This window comes from Bos indicus x Bos taurus, chromosome X, assembly GCF_003369695.1.
Source record: "Bos indicus x Bos taurus breed Angus x Brahman F1 hybrid chromosome X, Bos_hybrid_MaternalHap_v2.0, whole genome shotgun sequence".
Taxonomy (NCBI): Eukaryota; Metazoa; Chordata; class Mammalia; order Artiodactyla; family Bovidae; genus Bos; species Bos indicus x Bos taurus.
In genome coordinates, this window is record NC_040105.1 from 65206119 (window position 1) to 65233855 (window position 27737).

The following is a 27737-nucleotide window of genomic DNA, read 5'->3' on the forward strand; positions in this document are numbered from 1 at the left end:
CTCTGCATATAAGTTAAATAAACAAGATGACAATATACAGCCTTGATGTACTCCTTTCCCAGTTTGAAACTAGTCCATTGTTCCATGTCAGTTGCTTCTTGCTGCATACAGATTTCTTAGGAGGCAGGTCAGGTGATCTGGTATTCCCATCTCTTGAAGAATTTTCCAGTTTGTCATGATCCACACAGTCAAAGGCTCTGGCATAGCCAATAAAGCAAAAGTAGATGTTTTTCTGGAACTCTCTTGCTTTTCTTATGATCCAATGGATGTTGGCAACTTGCTCTCAGGCTCCTTTGCCTTTTCTAAATTCAGCTTGAACGTCTGGAAGTTCTTGGTTCATGCACTGTTGAAGCCTTGCTTGGAGAATTTTGAGCATTAATTTGCTATCGTGTGAGATGAATGCAATTGTGCAGTAGTTTGAACATTCTTTGGCATTGTCTTTCTTTGAGATTGGGATAAAAACTGACCTTTTTCCAGTCCTGTGGCCACAGCTGAGTTTTTAAAAATTCCTGGCATATTGAGTGCAGCACTTTCACAGCATCATCTTTTAGGATTTCAAATAGCTCAACTGGAATTCCATAACCTCCAGTAGCTTTGTTCATAGTCATGCTTCCTAAGGCCCACTTGCCTTCACACTCCAGGATGTCTGGCTCTAGGTGAATGATCACACCATCATGGTTTTCCAGGTCATTAAGATCTTTTTTGTATAGATCTTCTGTGTATTCTTGCCACTTCTTCTTAATATCTTCTGCTTCTTTTAGGTCCATACCATTTCTGTCCTTTATTATGCCCATCTTTGCATGAAATGTTGCCTTGGTATCTCTAATTTTCTTGAAAAGATCTCTAGGCTTTACTATTCCATTGTTTTCCTCTATTTCTTTGCATTGATCACTTAGGAAGGCTTTCTTATCTCTCCTTGCTATTCTTTGGAACTCTGCATTCAGATGGGTATATCTTTCCTTTTCTCTTTTGCTTTGCTCTGTCTTAACGAAACAAACTGTTTCTCTGTGTGCTCTTCCACTTGTGCTGTATCACTAATAATAAACTTTGTACCTGTTTTTACAATGGAAACAGTGACAAAATTTATTTTCTTGGGTTCCAAAATCACTGCAGATGGTGACTGCAGCCATGAAATTAAAAGACGCTTACTCCTTGGAAGGAAAGTTATGACCAACCTAGATAGCATATTCAAAAGCAGAGACATAACTTTGCCAACAAAGGTCCGTCTAGTCAAGGCTATGGTTTTTCCTATGGTCATGTATGGATGTGAGAGTTGGACTGTGAAGAAGGCTGAGCACCGAAGAGTTGATGCTTTTGAACTGTGGTGTTGGAGAAGACTCTTGAGAGTCCCTTGGACTACAAGGAGATCCAACCAGTCCATTCTGAAGGAGATCAGCCCTGGGATTTCTTTGGAAGGAATGATGCTAAAGCTGAAACTCCAGTACTTTGGCCACTTCATGTGAAGAGTTGACTCATTGGAACAGACCCTGATGCTGGGAGGGATTGGGGGCAGGAGGAGAAGGGGATGACAGAGGATGAGATGGCTGGATGGCATCACTGACTCGATGGATGTGAGTCTGTGTGAACTCCGGGAGTTGGTGATGGACAGGGAGGCCTGGCATGCTGCTATTCATGGGGTTGCAGAGAGTCGGACAGGACTGAGCGACTGATCTGATCTGATCTGATCTGAGTAAAAGCTATGGTTTTTCCAGTGGTCATGTATGGATGTGAGAGTTGGACTATAAAGAAAGCTGAGTGCCGAAGAATTGATGCTTTTGAACTGTGGTGTTGGAGAAGACTCTTGAGAGTCCCTTGGACTGGAGAGAGATCAAACCAGTCCATCCTAAAGAAAACCAGCCCTGAGTATTCATTGGAAGGACTGATGCTGAAACCGAAGCTCCAATACTTTGGCCACCTGACGTGAAGAACGGACTCATTGGAAAAGACCTTGATGGTGGGAAAAATTGAAGGCAGGAGGAGAAGGGGATGACAGAGCATGAGATGGTTGGATGGTATCACTGACTCGATGGACATGAGTTTGAGCAAGCTCTGGGAGTTGGTGATGGAAGAAGTTGGGAAGCCTGGTGTGCTACAGTCCATGGTGTCACAAAGAGTTGGACACAACTGAGTGACTTAACTGACTGAACTGACTTAAAGTTTTTACTTCCTTGAGAAATGCAGTTTTCAATGGTGAAAGAGCTAGGGAAAACTTGCTTCTAGCCTCTAGCCGTTTTCAGTCTAGTGGGTAGGATTCCTGGTTTTCATCCAGGCTGTTGCTAAGTCACTTCAGTCGTGTCCGACTCTGTGTGACCCCATAGACGGCAGCCCACCAGTCTCCCCCGTCCCTGGGATTCTCCAGGCAAGAACACTGGAGAGGGTTGCCATTTCCTTCTCCAATGCATGAAAGTGAAAAGTGAAAGTGAAGTCACTCAGTTATGTTCAACCCTCAGTGACCCCATGGACTGCAGCCTTCCAGGCTCCTCCGTCCATGGGATTTTCCAGGCAAGAGTATTGGAGTGGGGTGCCATTGCCTTCTCCATTCATCCAGGCTACCCATGTTCAATTCCTGGGCAGGAAACTAAGATCTCATTCAAGCCACTGCTCACTGCTGCCTCTCCACTTGGATTGGAGAATCAAAACTGTCAAAACGAATTCACTACCCAATGCAATCTACTGATCCAATGCAATCCTTATCAAATTACCAATGGTACCTTTCACAGAACTAGAAAAAAACTCAAAATTTGTATGGAGACACAAAGACCATGAATAGCCAAAGAAATCTTGAGAGAGAAAAATGGAGCTGGAGGAATCAGGCTCCAGGGCTTCAGAATATACTACAAAGGTGCAGTCACCGAAACAGTGTGGCACTGGCACAAACACAGAGATATTGATCAATGAAACAGGATAGAAAGCCCAGAAATAAACCCATGCACCTATGGTCAATCTCTGACAAAGGAGGAAAGAATAGACAAATGAGAAAAGACAGTCTCTGCAATAAGTGGTGCTGGGAAAGCAGTATGGTTACATGTAAAAAAATGAAATTAAAACATTTCCTAATATCATACAAAGAAATAAACTCAAAATGGATTAAAGACCTAAATGTAACACCAGAAACTATAAAATTGTTAGAGGAAAACATAGGCAGAACACTCTTTGACATAAATCGCAGCAATATGTTTTTTCATTCACCTCCTAGAGTAATGAAAATAAAAACAAAAATAAACAAATAGGACCTAATTAAAATTAAAAGCTTTTGCACATCAAAGGAAACTATAAACAAGATGAAAGACATCACTCAGAATTGGAGAAAATATTTGCAAATATTTTTTGCAAATATTTTTGCAAACGAAGCAACCAACAAGGGATTACTTTCCAAAATATGCAAACAGGTCATGCAACTCTCTCTCTCTCTCTCTGTCTCTCTGTCCCTCTGTCTCACTCTCTCTCTCTACACACACACACACACACACACACCTGGTTGTCATACATTTTACATCTATGCACATTATAAACTCTAAATACATTATCATTGTTCTGTTCTAAATGGTCAATTTTAAATATTTTTAATGAATAAAAATATCTTCTGTATTTGGCCACATACAAAGTAAAATAATTAAATAAGTAAAATAAAAACTAGTCAATTTGCCTAAGTTTTCAAACTGATTAGAATAAAATGGCTCATAGTGTCCTCTTTCCTCTCAAATTCTGTTTTTGGAAATATTAATATTTCTCCTACATACAGTAATTGCAAGAAAATAACACAGAACACCCAAACATCCATCACCTTGACTGACCCATTATTAAAATTTTGTCAAATTTCCCATATTCTGTTTCTGTCTCTGTTTTGTTGAATCATTAGAGTTACTTTAAGACATTGCAGTGTTTCTTCTCTCAATATTTCAGTATGTATCTCTTCAGAGAAAGATTAGTCTGCCTCAAATCTTAATTCAATTATCATATTCAGGAAATTTAACTTTGAGACAATATAATTAACTTACTATATGATCTTCATTCAAAATGTCTGATTGTCCCAAAATTGTTTTTGTACCTGAACTCTAAAATAAACCTTGCTTCCAAATAAAGGTTATGTAGTGCATTTGGTTGTCAGTGTCTTTAGTGTCCTTTATTTATTTTTTCTTTTTTTTTTAAAAAAAATTCTATTTTGGCCATGCCACATAGCATATGGGATCTTAGTTCCCCCACCAGGGATTGAACCTTCACCCCCTGCATTGGCAGCTCTGAGTCTTAACCACTGGACTGCCAGGGAAGCCCCTTTATTGTCCTTTAAACTATAACATTTTCCTAGATTTTTCGGGGGGGGGTCTTGCCTGATATTGAAAATTTTAAAGATCCAGTCCAGGTGGTTTTCAGAAAGCTTCTCCAGTGGAATTTGTCTGATTGCTGCTTCCTGATTCCATTCAAATTAAACGTTTCGGCAGGAATATTGCATAGGTGATGTCCTGTCTTTCTGAATTTATGGCATCAGGATATTCTTATGATTCTTCCAATTCTATTCAGATATATTTGACATACAGCACTGTATAAATTTAAAGTGTACAGCATAATGATTTGACATACATACATCATGAAATGATTATCACAATAAGTTTAGTAAACATGCATCTTCTCATATAGACAGAAAATTAAAGATAAAGAAAAAATTTTTCTTGCGATGAGAACACTCGGAATTTATTCTCTTAACAACTTTCATATATAACATACAGCAATGTTAATTGTATTTATCTTGTTGTACATTACATCCCTTGTACTTATTTATCTAATAACTGGAAGTGTTTCCCTTCTGCCCACCTTTGTCCCCTCCCCCACACCTACCCTTTGGTAAGTGCAAATCTGAAATCTCTTCCTGTGAATCTTTGTTTGTTTGCTTGCTTGTTTGTTTTTGAAGTGTAATTGACCTACAACACTATATTAGCTCCTGGTACACAACATAGTGATTTATTATTTCTGTACATTTCAAAATGGTCAGCACTATGATTCCAGTTATAATGTGCCACCATACAGGATAGTACACAGCTATTGGCTATATTCCCTACACTGTGTGTAACTCTTTCTGTATCTGATTATTTTAAGTTGCTCACCTCTTAAGTTTAAACACATTTTAGCGCCCCCACATTTTTACTCCTCTCCTCATGTTTACTGTTTCTGACATCATATTTTCCCACTTTTTTTCTGTATATTCCTTAACTAAGGGGTTTCCCTGGTGGCTCAGCACTGGAGACATGAGTTCGATCCCCAGTTCGGGAAGATTCCCTGGAGAAGGAAATGGCAACCCACTCCACTATTCTTGCCTGGAGAATCCCATGGACAAAGGAGCCTGGCAGGTTACAGTCCATGGGATCTCAAAGAGTCGGACGTGACTTAGCAAATAAACAACAACAACAACAATCCATTAACTATGTATTGCGGATATAGATAATTTTACTACTTTTGTCTTTTAACCTTCCCACTAGCTTTGTAAGTCATTGATACAGATTTGTAAACTGTATATTTGCCTTTATCAGTGAACTTTTTCCTTTCATCATTTTCATATTTCTAATTGTCTTTTTCTTTTTGCTTGGAGAAGTCCCCCTAACATTTCCTGTAAAGCTGGTTTGATGATGCTGAACTGTTAGCTTTTGCCTGTCTGTAAAACTTTTAATCTTCAAATCTGGATGACAGATTTGAAGAAATGACAGATTACCAGTAGTGTCTTCTTGGTTGTAGGTTTTCCTCTTTATTATTGTAAATATATCATGCCACTCCCTTCTCCCATGCAGAGTTTCTGCCCAAAAGTCCCTTGTTTGTAACTTGTTGCTTTTCCCTTGCTGCTTTTAATATCCACTCTTTAGCTTTAATTTTTGCCATTCTAATTACAGTGTGTCTTGTTGTGGTCTTTTTGTTTGGAACTCTGTGTTCCAGTACCTGGATGCCCATTTCTTTTCCCAGGTTAGCAAAGTGTTCAGCTAGTATGTCTTCACATATGCTCTCTGCCCCTTTCTCTCTTTCTTCTCCTGCTGGGACCCCCAGAATTCAAATGTTTCTATGCTTGATGTGGTCCCAGAGGTCTCTGAAACTCATTTTTGTTTATTCTTTCTTTTTTCTGTTCAGCTTCAGTGATTTCCACTATTCTGTCTTCCAGCTTATTGAGTCGTTCCTCTGTATCATCTCACCTACCATTGAAGTGTATTTTTCATTTCACTTATTGTACTCTTCAGCTCTGTTTGGTTCTCCTATAGATTTTTAATTTTTGGTTCTTTTTTAAACTTTTTTATTGATTATTTTTAATTGGAGGATAACTGCTTTAAAATATTATGTTGGTTTCTGACATACATCAACAGGAATCAGCCATAGGTATATATATGATCCTTTCCTCTGTTTTTTTGTACCCTTCTCTTGAACCTCCTTTTCAGCTCCCACCCCATCCCACCCATCTAGGTTGTCACAAAGCACCAAGTTTGAGCTCCCTGTGTCAGACAACAAATTCCCACTGGCTATCTGTTTTATATAAGGTAATGTATGTGTTTCAATGCTACTCTCTCCATTCGTTCCACCCACTCCTTCCCCCACTGTGTCCACATATCTGTTCTCTGTGTCTGTGTCTCCATTTCATCCCTGCAAATAGGTTCATCAGTACCATCTTTCTAGATTCCATGTGTATGCATTAATATCCGATACTTGTTTTTATCTTTCTGACTTACTTCATTCTGTATAATAGGCTCTAGGTTCATCCACCTCAATAGAACTGACTCAAATGCATTCCTTTTTCTGGCTGAGTAACATTCAATTGTATATATGTACCACAACTTCTTTATCCATTCATGCGTTTTTTTTCCATTATGGTTTCCTTATGGTATATGCCCAGTAGTGGGATTGCTGGGTCTTATGGTAGTTTTATTCCTAGTTTGTTTGTTTTAAGGACTCTCCATACTGTTTTCCATACTGGCTGTATCAATGTACATTTCCACCAATAGTGCAAGAGAGTTCCCTTTTCTCCACATCCCCTCTAGCATTTATTGTTTATAACTTTTTGATGATGACCATTCTGACAGGTGTGAGGTGATATCTCATTACAGTTCTGATTTACATGTCTCTAATAATGAGTGATGTTGAGCATCTTTCATCTGTTTATTAGCCGTCTGTGTCTTCTTTGCATAAATGTCTGTTTAGATATTTTGCCCAGTCTTTGACTGGGTTTTCTGTTTTTCTGGTATTGGGCTTCATGAACTGCTTGTATATTTTGAAGATTACTTCTTTGTCAGTTGTTTAATTTGCTGTTATTTTCTCCCATTCTGAGGGCTGTATTTTCATCTTGTTTATCATTTCCATTACTGTGCTAAAGCTTTTAAGTTTAGGTAGATCCCACTGTTTATTTTTATTTCCATTACTCTAGGTGGTGTGTCAGAGAATCTTGCTGTTCTGCCTGTTTTCCTCTAAGAATCTTAGAATTTCTTGTCTTAGATTTTCAATTCTCTGTTAAAAACTTGTAACTTCTTTCCCTGTTCATCCAATCTTGCCCTGAATTTTTTGATCTGGTTTATGATCCCTACCCTGAATGCTTTCTCAGGTAGAGTGCCTACCTCTACTTCACTTAGTGCTTCTTTTGGGGTTCTAACTTGCTCCTTTGTTTTGAACATATTCCTCTGTCTCCTCATTTTGTCTGATTTGCATTTTAATCTTATGCGTTTAGTAGGTTGATTACATCTACCAATCTTGGAAGAATGGCCTTTTCTAGGAGACATCCCATGCATCTCTGCAGTACACTCCCCTCTGGTCATCAGAGCTATATGCTCTAGGGTTGCCCCGTACGTAAGGCATGGTCTCATAGGGCTAGTTAGCCTCCGGTCTGACTGCTTGCCAGGCCCTGCTTTGTGTGGAGTCTGCCAGTCACTTATGAGTGGGGTGGGGTCATGGTACTACTGGCTCTGTGTCCCTGATGATTTTTTGAGCCTGTTTCTCTTGTGAATAGGTGCAAGACTGGGAATCCCAGATCAAGTGTAGGCCTATTGTTTTGTAGGGCTAGTTCCTGCAATGCCGGGTATGGGGTCTTAGGTATCCCAAACCTTTTCTTATTCTGCTGGTGAGTGTGGCTGTTTCTGGGGGCAGCTGGCTGACATGCCAAGGTATCTTGAGGCTGGTTTGTCCTGCCGTTGACTGAGTTTGGGGCCCAGGGTGTCCTGGGGTAGTGCCAGCTCACTGGTGGGTGGAACTCTGTTTCTGTTCCTGGGTCTCTAGCTGCAGGGCCCTGGGGGTCCCAGAGCTGGTTTCAGTCTACTGTTGGGTGGGGCCAGTTCCTGACATGGCTGGCTGTGGGGTCCTAGATGTCCCAAAGGGGGCTTCCACACACTGCAGTGTGGGGCCAGATTCCAGAGCTGCTGGCTGAGAGCTCCAAAGTGTCCCAGACCTGGTGTCTACTTGCTGGTACACTGTGCTGGGACTCAGTGGCTCTTGGGGCTGGTGTGGGCCTGCTGGTGGGTGACCTATTTCCTGGTATGGCAGGCTGCAGGGCTGGAGTTACTCCGGTTGCTGTTGTCTGCCTGCTGGTGTGTGGAGCTGGTTCTTGGGTTCTCTGGCTTCAGGGCCCTGGAGGAGTCCAGGAGTTGGTGTTTTGGGCCATGGGTGGCTGGGGCTGGGGCTGGGGCTGGGTCCAGGGCATACTAGGGCTGGTGCCTACCCACTGATGGGTAAAACTGGTCCTGGGGCTAGCGATGACCTGCTGTGGGCAGGAACTAGGTCCCAGGCTCTGACTGCAGGACCCTGGAGTCCTGGGCTTAGTGTCTTCTCATTGGTGTATAGGGCCAGTGTGGTGTGTCGGGGCCTCTGATTGACAGGTCCAGCTCCAGGGAGTCTTAAGGCAGCAGGCTTGCTTGTGGGTGGGGCTGTGTCTCTGTGTGGCTGGTAGCTTGTCCTGTCCTAGTATTACTGCCTACAGGCTGATGGGCAGGTCTGGGCACTGGTGCTGGTGAGCTGCAGGGAGGATTCCAAAATGGCACTTGCCAGCACCGGTGTCCACGTGGTCGATGGAGCTCCGCAAAGTGGCTGTGTCCCCAGGGTGAGTCCAGCTGCCCCTTGCCTCTCTGGGAGGCTCTCCAAGATCAGCTGCTTTCAAATTATTGCTTCAGCCCAGGGTCCTGGAGCATGTGAGATTTTGTATGCCCCCTTTAAGAGTGGAGTCTGTTTCCCACAGCCCTCTGACTCTCCCAAAATTAAGCCCTGCAGGCTTCAAATCCAAAAGTTCTGGGAGGTCCTCTTCATGTGAATAAATACAATTTCATCAGCAAAAATATACAAACTACCACTACAGAGAATAGGCACGAATCTTATAAATTTAACATTGATTAAAAACCAAGAAGCAACACAGATATATTTAACAATTCCATTTATATAATTGTAAGTAGCTGTCAACACTAACTCATAACATTTTATATATATATATATAACAGTTGAGCTATTTCAAATCCTGAAATATGATGCTGTGAAAGTGCTGCACTCAATATGCCAGCAAATTTGGAAAACTCAGCAGTGGCCACAGGACTGGAAAAAGGTCAGTTTTCATTCCAATCCCAAAGAAAGGCAATGCCAAAAAATGCTCAAACAAATGAGTGCACAATTGCACTCATCTCACACGCTAGTAAAGTAATGCTCAAAATTCTCCAAGCCAGGCTTCAGCAATACGTGAACCGTGAACTTCCAGATGTTCAAGCTGGTTTTAGAAAAGGCAGAGGAACCAGAGATCAAATTGCCAACATCCACTGGATCATGGAAAAAGCAAGAGAGTTCCATAAAAACATCTATTTCTGCTTTATTGACTATGCCAAAGCCTTTGACTGTGTGGATCACAATAAACTGTGGGAAATTCTGAAAGAGATGGGAATACCAGACCACCTGATCTGCCTCCTGAGAAATCTGTATGCAGGTCCAAAAGCAACAGTTAGAACTGGACATGGAACAACAGACTGGTTCCCAATAGGAAAAGGAGTATCTCAAGGCTGTATATTGTCACCCTGCTTATTTAACTTATATGCAGAGTACATCATGAGAAACCCTGGGCTGGAAGAAACACAAGCTGGAATCAAGATTGCCAAGAGAAATATCAATAACCTCAGATATGCAGATGACACCACCCTTATGACAGAAAGTGAAGAGGAACTAAAAAGCCTCTTAATGAAAGTGAAAGTGGAGAGTGAAAAAGTTGGCTTAAAGCTCAACATTCAGAAAACGAAGATCATGGCATCTGATCCCATCACTTCATGGGAAATAGATGGGGAAACAGTAGAAACAGTGTCAGACATTATTTTTTGGGGCTCCAAAATCACTGCAGATGGTGACTGCAGCCATGAAATTAAAAGACGCTTACTCCTTGGAAGCAAAGTTATGTCCAACCTAGATAGCATATTCAAAAACAGGGACATTACTTTGCCAACAAAGGTCCGTCTAGTCAAGGCTATGGTTTTTCCAGTGGTCATGTATGGATGTGAGAGTTGGACCGTGAAGAAGGCTGAGCACCAGAGAATTGATGCTTTTGAACTGTGGTGTTGGAGAAGACTCTTGAGAGTCCCTTGGACTACAAGGAGATCCAACCAGTCCATTCTGAAGGAGATCAGCCCTGGGATTTCTTTGGAAGGAATGATGCTAAAGCTGAAACTCCAATACTTTGGCCACCTCATGCGAAGAGTTGACTCACTGGAAAAGACTCTGATGCTGGGAGGGATTGGGGGCAGGAGGAGAAGGGGACGGCAGAGGATGAGATGGCTGGATGGCATCACTGACTTGATGGACGTGAGTCTGGGTGAACTCCGGGAGTCGGTGATGGACAGGGAGGCCTGGCATGCTGCGATTCATGGGGTCGCAAAGAGTTGGACACGACTGAGTGACTGAACTGAACTGATATATATATATATGTACATATATAGTATAAAATTTTTGAGGAAAAGGGAAGAAAGGATGGCATATAAGTAAGAGTGTGCCTATTCTCCTTGAAGAAGGAGCGGGTCTAAGATAAGACAGGGAAACTTCAGGAGTGTTGGGGAAGCCGACACTATCCCCTTCTGTGACTTGGGGGTATACACTTGATAATCAGTTATTAAACTCCACGTATATATTGTGACTTTTTCTATATCTATGTTACGTTTCAGTATATTTGGAGAAAAATATAATGCTTAGGGAAATAACATCCCAGTATAAGCATATTGTAATTATATTCTAACCAGAAGTAGAACCAAAGTTACCTTCTTTGTTTATAACGTATCTAATTGAGCTTAGTAATCTATTTCATCTACATTAATAGCTATATTTTTGAGAACTCATACCTTTGTAATGAAAAATAATAAAGTGATGCTTACATAATTATAATATCAATCTCAATTTTTAATAAATATTCCATATTTGGGTAGTACATTATCATTCAGAATTTAATTGTGAAATTGTGCTGAAACCCACAGAAGTGATGTATTTGGATACAATTTCTCAGAGACTTCTCCCCTCCCCATTCACTTCCTCTCAGAGGTGGAGGACCAAGAACCTGAGCAAAAGAAATGAAGGCCAAAAATCCGGAGCGATGTCCCTGCATTGTAATACACCGACTTGACCAGGCGAGGGCAGTATCGGCTAAGGCTGTTTGTTGGGAAGGGCCAGATGCCATGGCTTGGAGTTCCTCCTGATCTTTGTGATTAGTCTGTTAACCCCTGAGACTGAAGAGCTTATTTGTGCCAATATGGTGGTGATGGTGATGGTGCTGGTGGTTGGATGCGCTGCATCTCCCTTGCCTGTTTGACACTTCCATCTCAACACCAGCCTTCACCTCTCCTCCCCGCAGCAGCAGCTCTTTTCTTCCTCTTTCTCCTCAGACAGAAACTGAGACCATTGATGTGCTCGACTGGGTGTGCTCCCACCTTCCACTGGCACAGAAGCAGTAGGTGGGTGTGCACAGCCCTTCAAGCCCTTCCCTTGTTCTTTGTAGGGAGCAAAGCTGAAAGAGTTTTCCTGAAATGTTAGCCTCCACCCCGCAGTGAGTGCCCCTGCTTTTGTTTCTAGTCTTGTGGCCCAAGTGAAGGCTCCACACTGGTTCGTGGCATTGATAGGGTCAATAGGAAGAATGTCCTGTTTTTTAAATGCTCATTGATTGATGAAATGAAACAAGAGTCATTTTCTGGGACCACCCCTCTGCCTAAAGATAACATAACTTTTCCCATTATAAATACTGTTCCATCTTCTAACCTTGTTGTTCAGAATTCCAGCTATTATAATTCGCCTCCCTTTTTAAGGATGGACCCGAAACAGAAATTGAGGAAACATTTCTGTTGAGACTTTACCTTAAATGACTGAGCGTGTAAAGGGTCTTCTCGTGCTTATTCGGGATTTTTCATCTCTTTAAACTACATGTGCTTTATTGCTAATTCTTGGACACCATCAGAAGACATTTTGAAAAAAAAATTGTTTTGCCCATGATTCTAGGACCATTCTAAAGAGATCAGTCCTGGGTGTTCTTTGGAAGGACTGATGCTAAAGCTGAAACTCCAATACTTTGGCCACCTCATGCGAAGAGTTGACTCGTTGGAAAAGACTCTGATGCTCGGAGGGATTGGGGGCAGGAGGAGAAGGGGACGACAGAGGATGAGATGGCTGGATGGCGTCACCAACTTGATGGACATGAGTTTGGGTGAGCTCCGGGAGTTGGGGATGGACAGGGAGGCCTGGCGCGGTGCAGTTCATGGGGTCGCAAAGAGTCGGACACGACTGAGCGACTGAACTGAACTGAACTAGGACCCAAATGCCTCAGCTGATTTTTCCCGCATGGTTCCTGCCCCAGAATCACAGATCTACAGAATACTAGAGCTAGATAATCTCATGTAGAAATCTAACAGGTCTACTCCTGAGGGGTGTACAAATGAGGAATCTGAGAGTAGAGGGACAGTACCATGTCCACGCCAGCAGACAGTTCAACTCTACCTGTTTAGTCCCCACTTTGCTGTTCATTAGGACAGAAGCACCTGCATCGCCTCACACTCAGAACTCTTGTGGATGTATGTTGAAGCTGGTGCAGCTTCTTCCCAACCTCCTGACTAATTTGAAACAATGAAATCGGTCCCATTTACTGTCAGTTATAGCTAGAGCCTTGTTCACTCACTTGAGCATCCCAGGTGAAGCACTCCCCTTCACTGCATCCACAGAATCTCTAGTGTTTTGGGGTCACCTTGGATTGCTGACCTAACAGCCCTAACATAAGGCAGAGTAAGGTGGGGCAAGCACTTGATGAGGAATCAGGAGACCTACCTCTCTCCTAACCTGATGAAAAGCACTTCCCCTTTCTGAACCTCTTGTTTCTCCATCTGGGAAAAGAGGAAGGTGACCTAGAACAGTGGCTCTCAACCTGGATTCCAAGAACTTCCTGAAATTGTGTGCATAGTTGTGGGAGGTAATGTATACAGTCTTCTTGGGAGGGTGTATAGAGCTTTCAATAGATTCTCAAAGGAGTCCTATTATGGGCTGAATTGTGTGGCCCTCAAATGCCTATCTTAAAGCCCTAACCCTCAATGTGACTGAATTTGGAGATGGAGCCTTTAGAGAGGTAATTAGGGTTAATTGAGGAGCTGGAAAAGAATCTGCCTGCAATATAGGTTTTGATTCCCGTGTCGGGAAGTACCCCTGCAGAAGGGATACGCTACCCAATCTAGTATTCTTGGGCTTCCCTGGTGGCTAGATGGTAACGAACCCATCTGCAATGTGGCACACCTGAGTTCCATCCCTGTGTTGGGAAGTTCCCCTGGAGGAGGGCATGGCAACCCACTCCAGGATTCTTGCCTGGAGAATTCCCATGGAGAGAGGAGCCTGGTGTGCCACAGTTCATGGGGTCACCAAGAGTCGGACACAACTGAGTGACCAAGCACAACACATACAGAGGTGTAAGAGTGGGGCCCTAATCCCAAAGGATCTGACATCGTTATAAGAGGAGGAGTTACCAGACCTCTCGCGCGCAGTCTCTCTCTGTCTCCATACACACACACAGGAAATGTCATGTGAGGAAACAGAGGGAAGGTGGCCAACTGCAATACAAGAGGAGTGCCTACACCAGGAGTTGAACTCGCTGGCACCTTGATCTTGGACTTCTAGTTTTCCGAACTATGAGAAACTAAATGTCTTTTGTTTAAGCCATCCAGCCTGTGGTATTTGGTTTTGGCAACTCGAACAGACTAACACAGGGCCCATAACCAAAAAAAAAAAAAAAAAAGCTTCAGAGCCATTGCACCCACTGGTTGCCAGAAACCCATCCTGGACATTCATGTTTCAGTACAACGTTTTTAGGCACTTGCAGATTTCTTGAGTTCTTGCTTAGAACAGTGCAGTATATCTTTTATTGCAACATGCTTCCTTTTCGAATAGTTGTATAACACAGATTTGTATCTATATAAACCCAAAGACCAGAGTTTAAATCCTGATTCCACCACCTACTAGATGTTTGACTTTGGACAAGTTATCACATGTTTGTGCCTTGTATATAAAATAAGGATAAGATTAGTGTCTACCTCACATGGCTGTTGTGAGAATTAAATGACATAATGCATGTAGAGGGCCTAGCACATAGTAAAGTTTCAACAGATATTAGTAGCTTTTGTGATGAAAATGTAAGTAGCAGTCAGAGTTTTTTGCCCTTATAAACAACACTGTTGTGCGCAAACTTCTTTATACACAAAGAATTTTTTTTAAATACTTACCTAGATTAACTAAGAGAAAAAGACTAAAATAACTAAAATCATAAATAAAAGAGGGGATATTACAATCAATGCAACAATAACAAACAGGATTACACAAGAATATTATGGACAATTGTGGCAAGAAATTGGACAACCTAGAAGAAATGAATAAATTCCTAGAAACACGCAGTCTACCAGAACTGAATCAAGGAGACACAGAAAACCCGATAGACCAATAATGAGATTGAATTGGTAATGACAAACCTCTCCCCCCACACACACAAAATCAGGAACTGATAGCTTCACTGGAGAATTCCACCAAACATGTAAAGAATTAATACCAATCTTTCTCAAATGCTTCCAAAAAATTGAAGAAGAGGGAACACTTCCAAACTCATTTTATGAGGCCAGCATTATCCTGATATCAAAGGCACCAAAAGAAAAGAACACTACAGGCCACTTTCCCAGACAAATGCAGATGCAAAAATCCTCAACAAAATACTAGCAAAACAATTCAATGGCACATTAGAAGGACTATGTGCCATGGTCAAAAGGGATTTATCCCTTGGTTGCATATAAAAGTCAATCAATGTAATAAAACACATTAACAGAATGAAGGACAAAAATCACATGAACATCTCTATAGATGCATAAAAAATTCATCACTCCATGAGAAAAAACAGTCAAAGAACTAGGAGTAGAAAGAAATTACCTCAACATAATAAAGGCCACAACTAACATCATACTCAGTGGTGAAAAACTGAAATCTCTTCTTCTAAGATAAGGAACAAGGCAAGGAAGCCTGCTCTCACCATTATGTTAGTATTCAACAACTGGAAGTCATAGCCAGAGCTGTTAGGAAAGCAAAAGAAATAAAAGGCATCCAAATCAGAAGGAAGTAAAATTAGCTCTATTGAAGAGAGCGTGATTTTGTACATGCAAAACTCAAAAGATTACATGCGCCCACACACACATATGCACACAACTGGTAGAACTAATAAACAAATTCAACAAAGTTGTAGGACACAAAATCCAAAAGCAAAATTCAGTTGTATTACTATACACTAACAAAGAACAATTTGAAAAGGAAATTAAGAAAACAATTCCATTGACATTAGCAGCAAAAAAGGATAAAATACTGAGGAATAAACTCAAGCAAGGAGTCAAAAAACTTGTACACTGCAAACTACAAAACATTGCTGAAAGAAACTGAAAAAGACAAATAAATGGAAAGGCATCTGTCTGCACAGACTGGAATACTAAATATTGTCAAGCAGCCCATACTATCTGAGGTGCTTAATTTTATGTGTCAGCTTGACTGGTCCACAGAGTGCCTAGATATTTAGTCAAACATTATTCTGGGTGTTTCTGTAGGGTGCTTTTTCATGAGATTAACATTTAAATCAGTCAACTGGGTAAAACAGATTTCCCCCTGACAACGTGGGTGGGCTTTACCTAATCAGCTGATAGGCTGAATAAAACAAAAAGGCAACCTTTCCTCATGTAAGAGAATTCCTCCTGCGTGAAAGCCTTTGGACCTGGAACATCAGCTTCTTTTCCTGCCTTTAGACCCAAACTGAAATATCAGCTCTACTGGTTTGGTTCTTAGGCCTTCTAACCTGGACTAGAGCTAAACCACAGGCTCTTCTGGGTCTCCAGCTATCCAACTCACCCTCTAGATCTTGGGACTCACCAGCTTCTATAATTGAATGAGTCAATTCTTTTACACACACACACACACACTCCACTGGATCTGTTCTTCTAACACACTACCCAGAGTGATCTACAGATCCAAAGCAAACCCTCCTCTTTTCATGCCTAGCGCAGCCATGGCTCGGGGTCCCAAGAAGCCCCTGAAATGCGTAGCAGCTCCAAAACATTGGATGCTGGATAAACTGACTGGTGTGTTTGCCCCTCGTCCATCTACCGGCCCCCACAAGCTAAGGGAGTGTCTCCCCCTAATCACTTTCCTAAGGAATAGACTTAAGTATGCCCTAACTGGAGATGAAGTAAAGAAGATTTGCATGCAGCGTTTATTAAGATCGATGGCAAAGTCTGCACAGATATAACCTACCCTGCTGGTTTTATGGATGTCATCGGCATTGATAAGACTGGAGAGAATTTTCGTTTGATCTATGACACCAAGGGTCGCTTTGCTGTTCATCATCCTGAGGTGTACCTCAGGAGGCCAAGTATAAATTGTGCAAAGTAAGAAAGATATTTGTGGGGACAAAAGGAATCCCTCATCTGGTAACCCATGATGCTCGTGCCATCCGTTACCCTGATCCCCTGATCAAGGTGAATGATACCATTCAGATTGACTTGGAGACTGGCAAGATTACTGATTTCATCAAATTTGACACTGGTAACCTGTGCATGGTGACTGGAGGTGCTAACCTGGGAAGAATTGGTGTGATTACAAACCGGGAGAGGCATCCAGGTTCTTTTGATGTAGTTCATGTGAAAGATGCGAACAGCAACAGCTTTGCCACGTGGCTCTCAAACATTTTCATTATTGGCAAAGGCAACAAACCGTGGATCTCTCTTCCTCGTGGAAAGGGTATTCGCCTTACCATTGCTGAGGAGAGAGATAAGAGATTGGCAGCCAAACAGAGCAGTGGATAAAATGATCTCTATGTGATGAGATTGGAAAAGTCTTTGTAATTAAAGATAATACCAAGTGGAAAAAAACAAAAACAAAAAACAAAGCAAACCCTATCAAAATCCCAATAGCATGCTTCACAGAAATAGAAAAACTTGTCCTAAAATTTAAGTAGAATCTAAAGAGATCCTTAATAGGCAAAGCAATTTGGACAAAGAAAAAGTAGATAACTCACACTTCTTGATTTCAAAACATTACAAAGCTACAGTAATCAAAACTGTGTGTTACTGCCATATTAACAAATAGACCAGTGGAGTAAAACAGACATCTGAGAAATAAACCCTCAATTTTAGAAGATGTGCCGGGCAGTGGACTTCCTGATAGAGGGGAAAAAAATAGCTTTTTTAGATCTTTGGATCAAAGCAAGGACTCTGGAGTCAGACTGCTTGGCTTCAATTCTACCACTGATTCCCATGGGCCAAATGACCATGGGCCAGTGGCCGAACCTCTCAGTACCTGTTTCCTCACCTGTAAGAGGCTGGTAATCATTAGTACTATGGTCCTAGGAGTGTCACAAGGAAGCATTACTATTTACGTACAGCACTTAGAAGAATGCCGGGCATGGGGTCTCTGCTGTGTAAGTTGCTTTTCATAGATTGTGCCAAATTACCTCCCAAATGGATTTCTTGCACCACCACCACAGAGGTTTGCTCCTAAACTCTCCCACTCTCAGAATGGTTAAGCACTTGGAAGCTTGTCATCCTAGTGTGTGAAGCCCGATTCGTGGTTTTAGTTTACATCTCCAGGATCAGCAGGGGTGAGCATCTTTGCGGGTGTAACTGGACACTGACTGAGACTCTCTCTTCTTTGAATTGCCTCAGAGTGGGGAAAGAGCTGAGGGAGTGAGGTCAACCCCAGTCTGTCCCCCAAATCTGCCTGCCAAGAACATTTGATGGAGCAGTTGAGGCAGAGATGTTACAGAACAAAACTACGATCCCTTTGTCCTCTGGCCACTTAGGGAGAAGTACGCCGACCACTCATCACTGAGTGCAGGATTCCTCTGCCCATTCTCCCATTGGGTCATAAGACTTGTGGTGGAAGGAAGGCTGGCAAATGCTTTCAGCACATGCTAGGCGCCCAGCACCCTCAGTACCCACCCCAACCCCCCCTCAGCCTCCCGCTCCACCCACTTCGTACACAGTCAGAACTCAGGGCTGTGACTCTAACCGAAAAGGGGAGGTGGGACAGGAGGAGGTGGGACGAGAGGCTTGACAGAGATACACTCGCAGCATGACCTTCATCAGCCAACTCGCCACCTGCCGGCATGGCTTTTGGGCTTGGCAACAAACCAGAGGAGGCCCTCAACCCCATTGGTTACACCTCGAGGGGGCGGGCAAACAAGGCGTGTGCTGGTTGGCGGGAACCGGACCAATGAGGAGGCGGCAGCGCTGGCACGCTGAAAGCCTCGCGTCGTTTGCGGCGATCTCTTGCGTGCGGTGCCTGTGGTGCTTGACGGCACGTCCAGACGCCACCCGCCTCAGGTGCCCCGACCGCCATCACCGCCGCCACCGCGACCCGGTTGATAAACCGTCGCCGCCCCAGGTCCGGCGGCCACCCAGATCGCGACATGAGCTCCTCAGATGATGAGGTGCTTGTTTGGGGACCGGGTTTCGGCTCAGAGTGCGGGGAGCAGACCAGCGGCCTTGAGGCCGGCCCCACAGCCCCGCGGGGACCCGGCCCCGACCCCGGCCCCGAGCCCGGGGCACCGCAAAGTGGCGAGGGTGAGGGCGGGGATGGCTTCCCAGACCCTGAGGGCTTCGAGTCAGAGCGGGAGGTGCTGGAAGCGGGAGGGCCGGTGCTGTTGGGCTGCGAAGGTCGACCTGGCTCCCCGGCCGACGACACAGGGTACGCCGTGCAGCTGTCTGACGAGTCAGTGGCGGCCATCCTGCGGCAGCTGGCCGACCTGGACTTGCTGGGCATCCTCAGACACATGTCCCCGGAGAGCCACGGGGTCGGCGACGTGTCTCCCTTGCGGGACGTCGAGGCGCGTCCCGGCAGTCGAGGCGCGGCCGCCCAGAGGTGTGGGGAAGCGGCACGGGCTGAGGCCGGCCCTCGCTGGGTCGGCAGGCCCAGGGCGGGCCGGGCCTGGGGGAACCCTAAGAGAAGCACTAACATGGCTGTGGATCGCCAGTGGCCCCCCTCAGTAAGCCCAGCCAGGCTGTTCTCCGACTCCGAGTCCTCTGATGAGTGCAGTGAGATACAGCCTATGAGGGTGAGCATTTATCCCAAAGACGGAGGCCAGGCCAAGCTGAACAGCCCCAAGGATCCCCGGGACACACCCAGACACTCGAATGTCCAAGGCAGGGAGACTCTCCCTAACGTGCCAGGCACTTGCCTGTCCTCGGCTCCGCGAGGATTGATTTCGGTTGTGGAAAGGCAGGGCAAGCAGGGCGATGCAGAGCAGGAGGATATCTCACCCCCTAAGAAAATACAGAGCGTGCTCTGGGGGAAGGGGGGCAGCCTGCCCAGCTTCCCGGGAGTAGCAGCAGCAGCAGCTACTGCAGCTGCCGCTACAGGCAGGCTGCCGCGGCCCAGTCCTAGGAGGAAGAGGGTCCAGGAGAAGAAATCCCTTGGGGGTGTCTCCAAACCTGCCCTGGGGAGAACCTTCCCTTCCTGGGGACGGGGAATCTCGGCCACTCCCCTGGATCCGGCCACCTTCCCCCCAATCTCCGGCATCCCGCTGCTTGGGAGGTCCCAGAAGTATGCCTTGGTCCCTTGGGGAGCCAAAGAGTCCAAGCACACCGGCGCTGGGAAGAAATCTGTGGCTAGGCAGGCCCGGGAGTTGGTGGCAGCAACGGCGGTGTCAGGGGAAGACAACGACCCAAATAGAGACCCAGTCCCAAAGGGCCAAGTGAGTATGCCAAGCCCCTCCTCTCTCCCCACTCTTCCCCTCCCACCCTCCCCAGGACTGATGTCTTCACCCCGTGCTCCCATCTCTCCATTCCTCAGGGGTCGTCACTGGGTCATTAGGATGCCAGTTTGGGGTCCTTTTACTAGGGACAAACGTTAAGGTAGCACTTTGGGTGTGCTGGGCTCGGTTCTCCACCCTTGGCCTGTTTCCAGCCTCCTCCATGAGGCTGGGGCTGGCGTGGAAGGGAATTGATTTGAGGGGACCCCTTAAAAGCTTCACAGAGCTTCGGTGTTTAGACGCATCACTTTCCTGAATCCTACTTCCTGGCTGTTCCCCAAACCTTCCTTGCAGGGGCCCCGGGCTTTCTCAGTGCCACACTGTTGTCCCCTGCTTAGCTCTGCCTGCTGGCCTGGGGCTGACTGACAGAAAATGTGCTAAAGAGATCAGCCTTTCAATTCTCTTTCCAATTCCCTGCCTCAGCTCAGTCTTGAATCATACGAGCTCTCTCACACACAGACATAGACACATAAATGCACTGGTACACACACGCACACACACACACACACATACACACACGTCCTTACTCCAGATCAGTGAGAAATCTTTGTTTTTAGCTGGCCACTGACAGGCCGTGGCCATCTTGTCCACGGGTGCATCATGGAGAACCCAGCACCGCCAACCTCAGCATCAGAGGTGGGCAGGATTCGGGCAACTCAAAGCCCGTGGCCATGAACAAGGGAGAAGTCATGCCCAGAGGGCCTGGCCCCTCAGGTGAGTGTCCTGGGTTTTGATTTGGGGGGTGGAGACCAGGGGTGAGGCAGAAACCTCTGTCTCTGACTCACTCTCTCTTTTCTGGGGGCTCAGCGTTGCTCTCAGGCCACTTCTCCCATGGGAAACAGGGTGTCAACAGGGCTGACCCTGGCCCCATCACCTTCTGTGTGGGATTTGTTTGGCAGGGGTGATTGGTGGCAGTGCCCCAACAGCTACTCTGGGCGTAGACCTGCAGGCTAATAGCCTTTTCTGTGAAGTGCTGTTCGCCCACATTGCTCTCCCAGGTGCTGGCTGTGGCTGCTGCTCTGGGAAGCTCGAACCCAGAACCACAGTCTTTGGAGACCATCGTGGTGAAATGGCTGCCCCTGCGGAATAGGAGGGGCAGGCCCAGAGAGAAGGTTTGGGCTGCCTGCCAGGCAGAGCAGGGGAGGCTTGATGCTAGCAGAGGGTGGTACTGCCTCACCTCACGTTAGACCCTGCTTGGCCCTTTCCACCTCACTGGGAGCCTGGGAAGCTGGATTGTGTGTCTTTTCCCTGTCAGGTGACCAGAAACCAGCTGACCATCACCCAAGACTGAAAAGGCAGCAGCAGCCACCCGGAAGGCAGGGCTGTCCTCGGGTAATGCTTCTTCTGACTCCTGGAAATGCACACCCAAACCCCATGGTGGGATCTGGGTCCAAGTTCAACTGATATGTGTGGGCCCCCTCCCCCCCGTCCCCATCCCACACCCCAGGGAGGGAGCCCACCTCCTTTCCACTGAGGAAAGTCTTTCCCTTGCCAGTCTGGACACCTGGCTTTGGGATGGAGGGCCCAGGGGAGAGGAGAGGAGGAGGAGAGGGGAGGCGGGTGTATACTAACCATTTCTCTTCCTCCTGTGTCTGCTGGCCTAGTGTCTGGTGCTACAGAAAGAAATAGACGACCTTAAGGAGCAACTTGGTATGAGGAACCAGGGACAGAGAGCAGCGGGTTCTCAGTGCAGAAGCGGGGTGGGCCCTTGGGGTGGGGTGGGCTGCAAGTGCAGGGGACCTCGCAGGGATCAGCATTCCTGTGGGGAGGAGAACCTAGCAAGCCTGCCCCTGGGGCGTGTGGACAAGTAACAACGTACTGTGTGGACTGCGTGCACACTCTGCCAGCCATTCGAGTCCTAGAGAGTTCCTTCTGATAGGACTTGTAGAGATGCCTTGTTGATCTGGTGTGGCCTCTAAGGTTCTTGTTGGATATTTTGCGAGACAATTTTTGAATGGTTTGGGCGTGGCCCCAAGCTTGAGAGCTGCTGGCACATTTTGTTTCCTTTTAGGAAATGGCTCCACATTTAATTCCGGTAGTAGGGCCCGATCAGGCCCAGAGCTCTTTCTTTGCATCAGGGCTGGGGGTACGTGGGTTTCAGGTTGCAGGGCTAGGTGGTTCCCCACGGGGACAGGGGGACAGGCTTCTGTGTCCGTCTGTCTGGAGCACCTGTTTATGCCTCTCCCTGTTGCAGCCTCCATGCAGTACCTGGCTGAGAAGTTCCGGATCCTTTGAAGTGAGTGTTACACATTCCATACCCCTTCCCACAACGTCGGCTGTTGAGCAGGGCTGTGGGCTGGCCCTGGCTTGAGGCTCTTCCCTGACTGCTGTTTCACAGGTTGAGCCCAGTATCTTCCTGCAAGAGGAGCAGCTGTTACCTCCGGGACCGGCGAGCTGTGGCCAAGCTTGTTGCCTCTTGTTCTGCCTCCACCAGGGCATCCTCTGCCCCTTGTTTTGCCCCCTCTCTGCCCCAGTCTCACAGCAGTTGTTTTTTTAAAAAATTAATTTATTTTACTTTACAATATTGTATTGGTTTTGCCACAGCAGTTTTTGATTAAAGGACTTCTCATATTCTGTGTTTTGCCCTCTCTCTGCGGGGTAGGGGTTAAGGGAGTGGGACGAGGCCTGGTGGGGAGCTGTTCCACCTCAGAGCATTTTCCAGAACAGTACCTCTGGAATCTGTGGTGGGGACTCTGGGTCAGCCTCTGCTACCATCCAGGCCGTCAGGCCAGCGGAGCGCCCCCAGTCTGTGTTCTGTGTGGGCTCTGTCTGGCCACATTGGCACGTCCTCCCTTTTCCCTGAAGGCCCTCTTCTAGTTCTCTAAACACCCTCCTCTGGGGTTTAGCAGTTTCCATTCATTGCTGCCATTCTGCCTCCCTGTCAGAAGGAACTCGTGACCCCCTTACAGAGCTCCAGTCTTTCACCCTTCCCTCACTGCACTCACTGTCCTGCTTACCCTGACCACTCTGCTTTCCTGTCAGAGCACCCTCGATCCCTCCCCTGGCTTGCCATCGATGACCTTGCCTGCGTGTTTACTTAAGTAGGTGGTAACAGGCACAGGTGTGCTCATCTTCCCCATTCCCGGGCTCTACCCTCTCAGTGGAGTCTCTACCCCACCCCCCGGTGCCACCTTGCAAGCAGGAACCTGCATACTCTCCCCCTCTCCTCTTTAGCACTCATCCCCGAGACTCAGGCACCAAAACTTTTGCTTCCCCTTCCTCGGGGTCAGTAAAGGGCATGAGGATGAATCTTGGACCCAGTGAACTGGGGAGCAGGAGCAAAGGTACAGGGAGCACAGGAGAAAAGCTGAGGTTAGTTGCCGAGCTGGAAGTCAGGAGAGGCGTCTGGTGCCAATCTGGGGCAGAGTGCACCCTGACAGCTAGAGATGGATGGTCCAGTCCTTGGAGCTTTCATGGCCTCCCTGCCCTAGCCAGCTGACCAGCCTACACTCCTGCAGCCTGGATGTCTCTCTGCCCTTGAGTGGAAACAGGCCCGTCAGGCTCTATGACAAGTATGGTTGGTAAGTCTGTGTTCTTACAGGGTCTCCATCAAATACTGTTCCACCAGCCCCATGACATAGATTTTCCTGCAAATGATGTTTCCCAGAGTGTCCCAGCTCAGTCTCCTAGACTACTTGTTAGGGCACACAAGACTAAGTCTGAAATCCATGTTCAGTTCCCCCCCACCCCCTGCCCTGAAGTTTGGGGAGGACTTCCTTCTCTCAGCCAAGGACCCCAGGGCTGTGCCAGCCTGCGACTCAGAGGGACACATTTGTATTTGAGTGAAGTGAGGGTAGGTTCTGCCTGACTCCCTTCCTGAAAGACCATGGTTTTATTTCACAAAAGAGGGTATGATGCACATTCCAAGTTGGTGCCTGGGCATCTCTGTGTGTGAATAAAAGTCGTCAGTGATAATGCCCCTTGAGGCAGAAAGATGTGAATCAGGGAGTAATGGAAGTAGAGACTGGTCCAGATTCTGTAAGGCACTGAGTGAGCCAAAGCAAGGGTTGGATCTCCTTTATTCAAGGGGTGTTGTCACGTTCCCAAAACTTAGAAGGGGAGGATGCAGTTCACCAAACCTCAGGACAGGACATCTCAAAATGTTGGAGTCGCTGGAGGAGGCACTGGATCCTACCTTGTGATTCTGTGATGTCTGCCAACTGCTGAGGGTGTGGATGAGTGAAAATGGGAAGGTGGCTCTGGGGACATGGCTGCCCATCTTAGAAACAGGAGACCCCCCCTCCGGCGAAACCTGGGTTACTTGTGGGGAGTTAGGGGTGACTGGACCTGAGCAATGGGGAGCACTTGGGTCCGCCCTTCCCCCATATTCTCACATTGACTTCCTTCCGGGGCTCATAGCATGAGGTCAGGTGGACAGAGCACGAGGGTTGGGACAGTCACAGACCTCAGGGTCAGAAAAGAACGTGCGTGGGACTTACTCCTTCCACTCAATTAATATTACAAAAACATACAACACAGTGGTAGAGGGACGCATACATTCAGATCCAGAATAATCTAACAGTGTAATATGGGGGTGTACCTACTTAACTCTAGCATCAAGATTAAAAGATAAAAATTTGCTGTAGCATCAACAATTTGTTAATGGGTATGCAATTTAAAATACATAAATGGTAATATAAAAAAACTTAACGTGTGTGATATTTTATGCAAGCTCCATGGTAACCACAAAGCAAAAGCATACATTAGATTCACAAAGATGAAGAGAAGGGAACCAAAACTTACCATGAAAATCAATTTACAAAGGAAAGCAGCTAAAATGGAAGAAAGGAATTAGGGAACTAAAAATCAGTCAGAAATCAATATGATGGCATTATTAAATACTTGCCTATCGATAATTACTCTAAATGTAACTGGATTTAGTTCTCCAGCAAAAGGAATAGAGTGGATGGATGGATTAAAAACAAAACAAAACAAATGCTCAACTGCACTGCTGCCTACAAGAGACTCACTTCAGTTTTAAGGTCATACCTATGCTCAACATGAAGGGATGGTGAAAGGTATTCCATGAAAGTGGGAAACAAAAGAGAGCAGGAGTAGCCATACCGATATCAGACCAAATAGGCTTTAAGCCAAATTTGAGGCAAAGAAAGTCATTATATAATGATAAAGGGTGTCAGTTCATCGAGATGATACAAGAATTGTGAGTCTTAATATATACCCACCCACCATTGGAACACCTGAGTATATTGAGCAAATACTAACAGATCTGAAGGGCTAAATAGGTAACAACACAACAATAGTAGGGGACTTCAGTATTCCACTTTCACAATGGATAGATTAACCATACGAGATCAGCAAAAGGAAAAAGGAAATGGGCTTGAACCATACTGTAGACCAGATGGACTTAGCAGACTTATACAACATTCCATCTCACAGCCGCAGAACACAGTCTTCTCAAGTTCAAATGGAACATCTTCCAGGATGGATCATATGATATCTCATGAAACATCTCTAAGCAAATTTAAGAAGGTTGAAACCACATCAAGTATCTTTTGCGACTACAATGGCATGAAACTAGAAATCAATAACAGGAACAAAGCTGGAAAATTCAGATATCTGGATATTAAATAGCACACTCCTGAACAACTAATGGGTCAAAGAAGAAGTAAAATGGTATGTTTAAAAATATCTCGAAACAAATGAAAACGGAACCACAATGTACTACAAAAGCAGTTCTACGAAAGAAGTTTATAGTGATAAATGAATACATTAAGAAACAAGAAAGAGGGCTTCCCTGGTGGCTCAGTGGAAAAGAATGTGCTTGCCCGTGCAGGATACACAGGTTCACTCCCTGATCTGGGAGGATCCACAGGCCGCAGAGCAACTAAGCCTGTGCACTACAACTATGAGCCTGCGCGCTAGAGCCCGGGAGCTGCAGCTACTGAGTCTGCGCACCTAGAGCCTGTGCTCCAAACAAGAGAAGCCACTGCAATTAGGGGCCCGCACACCTCAACTAGAGAGTAGCCCCCACTTGCCGCAACTAGAGAAAAGCCTGCACATCAACGGAGACCCAGTTTGGCCAAAAATAAATAAATGAATGAAATTAAAAAAAAAAAGAAACAGGAAAGATATCAAATAAAAAACCTTGTGGAATAAGAGAAAAAAGAAAAAAAATCTAAGTGCAAAGTTAGAGATAGAAGGAATTAACAAAGATCAGAGAAGAAAAAAAAATTGAAATGGAGACCAGAGAATGAATAGAAAAGATCAATGAAAATAAGAGCTGGCTTTTTGAAATGATAAACAAAATTGACAAACTTGTTACTAGATTAACTAAAAAAAAAAGAGTTCAAACAAATAAAATCAGAAATGAAATAGGAGACATTACAATGACACCACAGAAATACAAAGGATTGTGAGAGACAAATATGAGCAAACATACACCATCAAATTGGAAATCTAGGAATGGATAAATTCCTAGAAACATGCAATTTACCAAGACTGAATCATGTAGAAATAGAAAATGTAAACAGACCAATTGTGAGTAAGGAGATTGAATCAGTGAAGACAAAAAAACTCTCAGGAAAGCCCAAGACCAGATGGTTCCAATTGTGAATTCTAACAATCATTTAAGGAAGAATTAATACCAGTCCTTCTCAAACACTTCCAAAAAACTAAAAAAGATGGAATACTTCCAAACTCTTTTCACAAGGCCAGTGTTATTGGATACCAAGGTCAGAGAAAGACACTGTAAGAAAACTATAGACTAATGTCACTGATGTCACTAAAATTCTCAACAAAATAGCAGGCCAAACTCAACAGTACATGAAAAGAAGTATATACCATGACCAAGTGAGAACTATCCTTGAGAGGCAAGGGTGGTTCAACATGTTTAAATCAATAAATGTGATATACCACATTAAAAAAGAAAAAATAAAAATCATATGATCATTTCAATATATACAGAAAAAGTATTTGACAAAATACGTCATTTCAGGATAAAAACACTGAACAAATTGGGTATAGAAGGAACAACTTCAACATAATAAAGGCCTTATATGACAAGCCCATCATCAGCATCATACTAAACAGTGAAAAGTCATGTCACACATGACCAAAAAAAGTCTGGGAAATTGTTCTAGTTTAAAGGACATTAAAGAAAGCATCACTACAAACAAAGCTAGTGGAGGTGATGGAATTCCAGTTGAGCTATTTCAAATCCTGAAAGATGATGCTGTGAAAGTGCTGCACTCAATATGCCAGCAAATTTGGAAAACTCAGCAGTGGCCACAGGACTGGAAAAGTTCAGTTTTCATTCCAATCCCAAAGAAAGGCAATGCCAAAGAATGCTCAAACTACCGCACAATTGCACTCATCTCACATGCTAGTAAAGTAATGCTGAAAATTCTCCAAGCCAGGCTTCAGCAATACGTGAACTGTGAACTTCCAGATGTTCAAGCTGGTTTTAGAAAAGGCAGAGGAACCAGAGACCAAATTGCCAACATCAGCTGGATCATCAAAA

General features: G+C 45.0%; 1 protein-coding gene and 1 pseudogene across 1 annotated transcript; both read left to right on the forward strand.

Moving 5' to 3' along the window:
• The first annotated feature begins 16507 nt into the window (after nucleotides 1-16507).
• On the forward strand, nucleotides 16508-17370 carry LOC113887438 (annotated as a pseudogene).
• A 1546-nt stretch (nucleotides 17371-18916) lies between these two features.
• On the forward strand, nucleotides 18917-22734 carry LOC113888064 (uncharacterized protein CXorf49 homolog). The gene is made up of 7 exons (XM_027535398.1): nucleotides 18917-20200; nucleotides 20815-20971; nucleotides 21157-21255; nucleotides 21513-21589; nucleotides 21862-21907; nucleotides 22452-22493; nucleotides 22596-22734. Exons 1-6 carry the CDS (start codon nucleotides 18917-18919, stop codon nucleotides 22490-22492), a joined length of 1704 nt encoding a protein of 567 aa, XP_027391199.1. The 3' UTR covers nucleotide 22493; nucleotides 22596-22734.
• The last annotated feature ends 5003 nt before the right edge of the window (nucleotides 22735-27737 follow it).

Coding starts and splice junctions, on each gene's coding strand:
- LOC113888064 (XM_027535398.1), top strand. CDS start 18,917: ATGAGCTCCTCAGATGATGAGGTGCTTGTTTGGGGACCGGGTTTCGGC. Junction 20,201..20,814: donor ACCCAGTCCCAAAGGGCCAA/GTGAGTATGCCA, acceptor CTTTGTTTTTAG/CTGGCCACTGACAGGCCGTG. Junction 20,972..21,156: donor CAGAGGGCCTGGCCCCTCAG/GTGAGTGTCCTG, acceptor TTTGTTTGGCAG/GGGTGATTGGTGGCAGTGCC.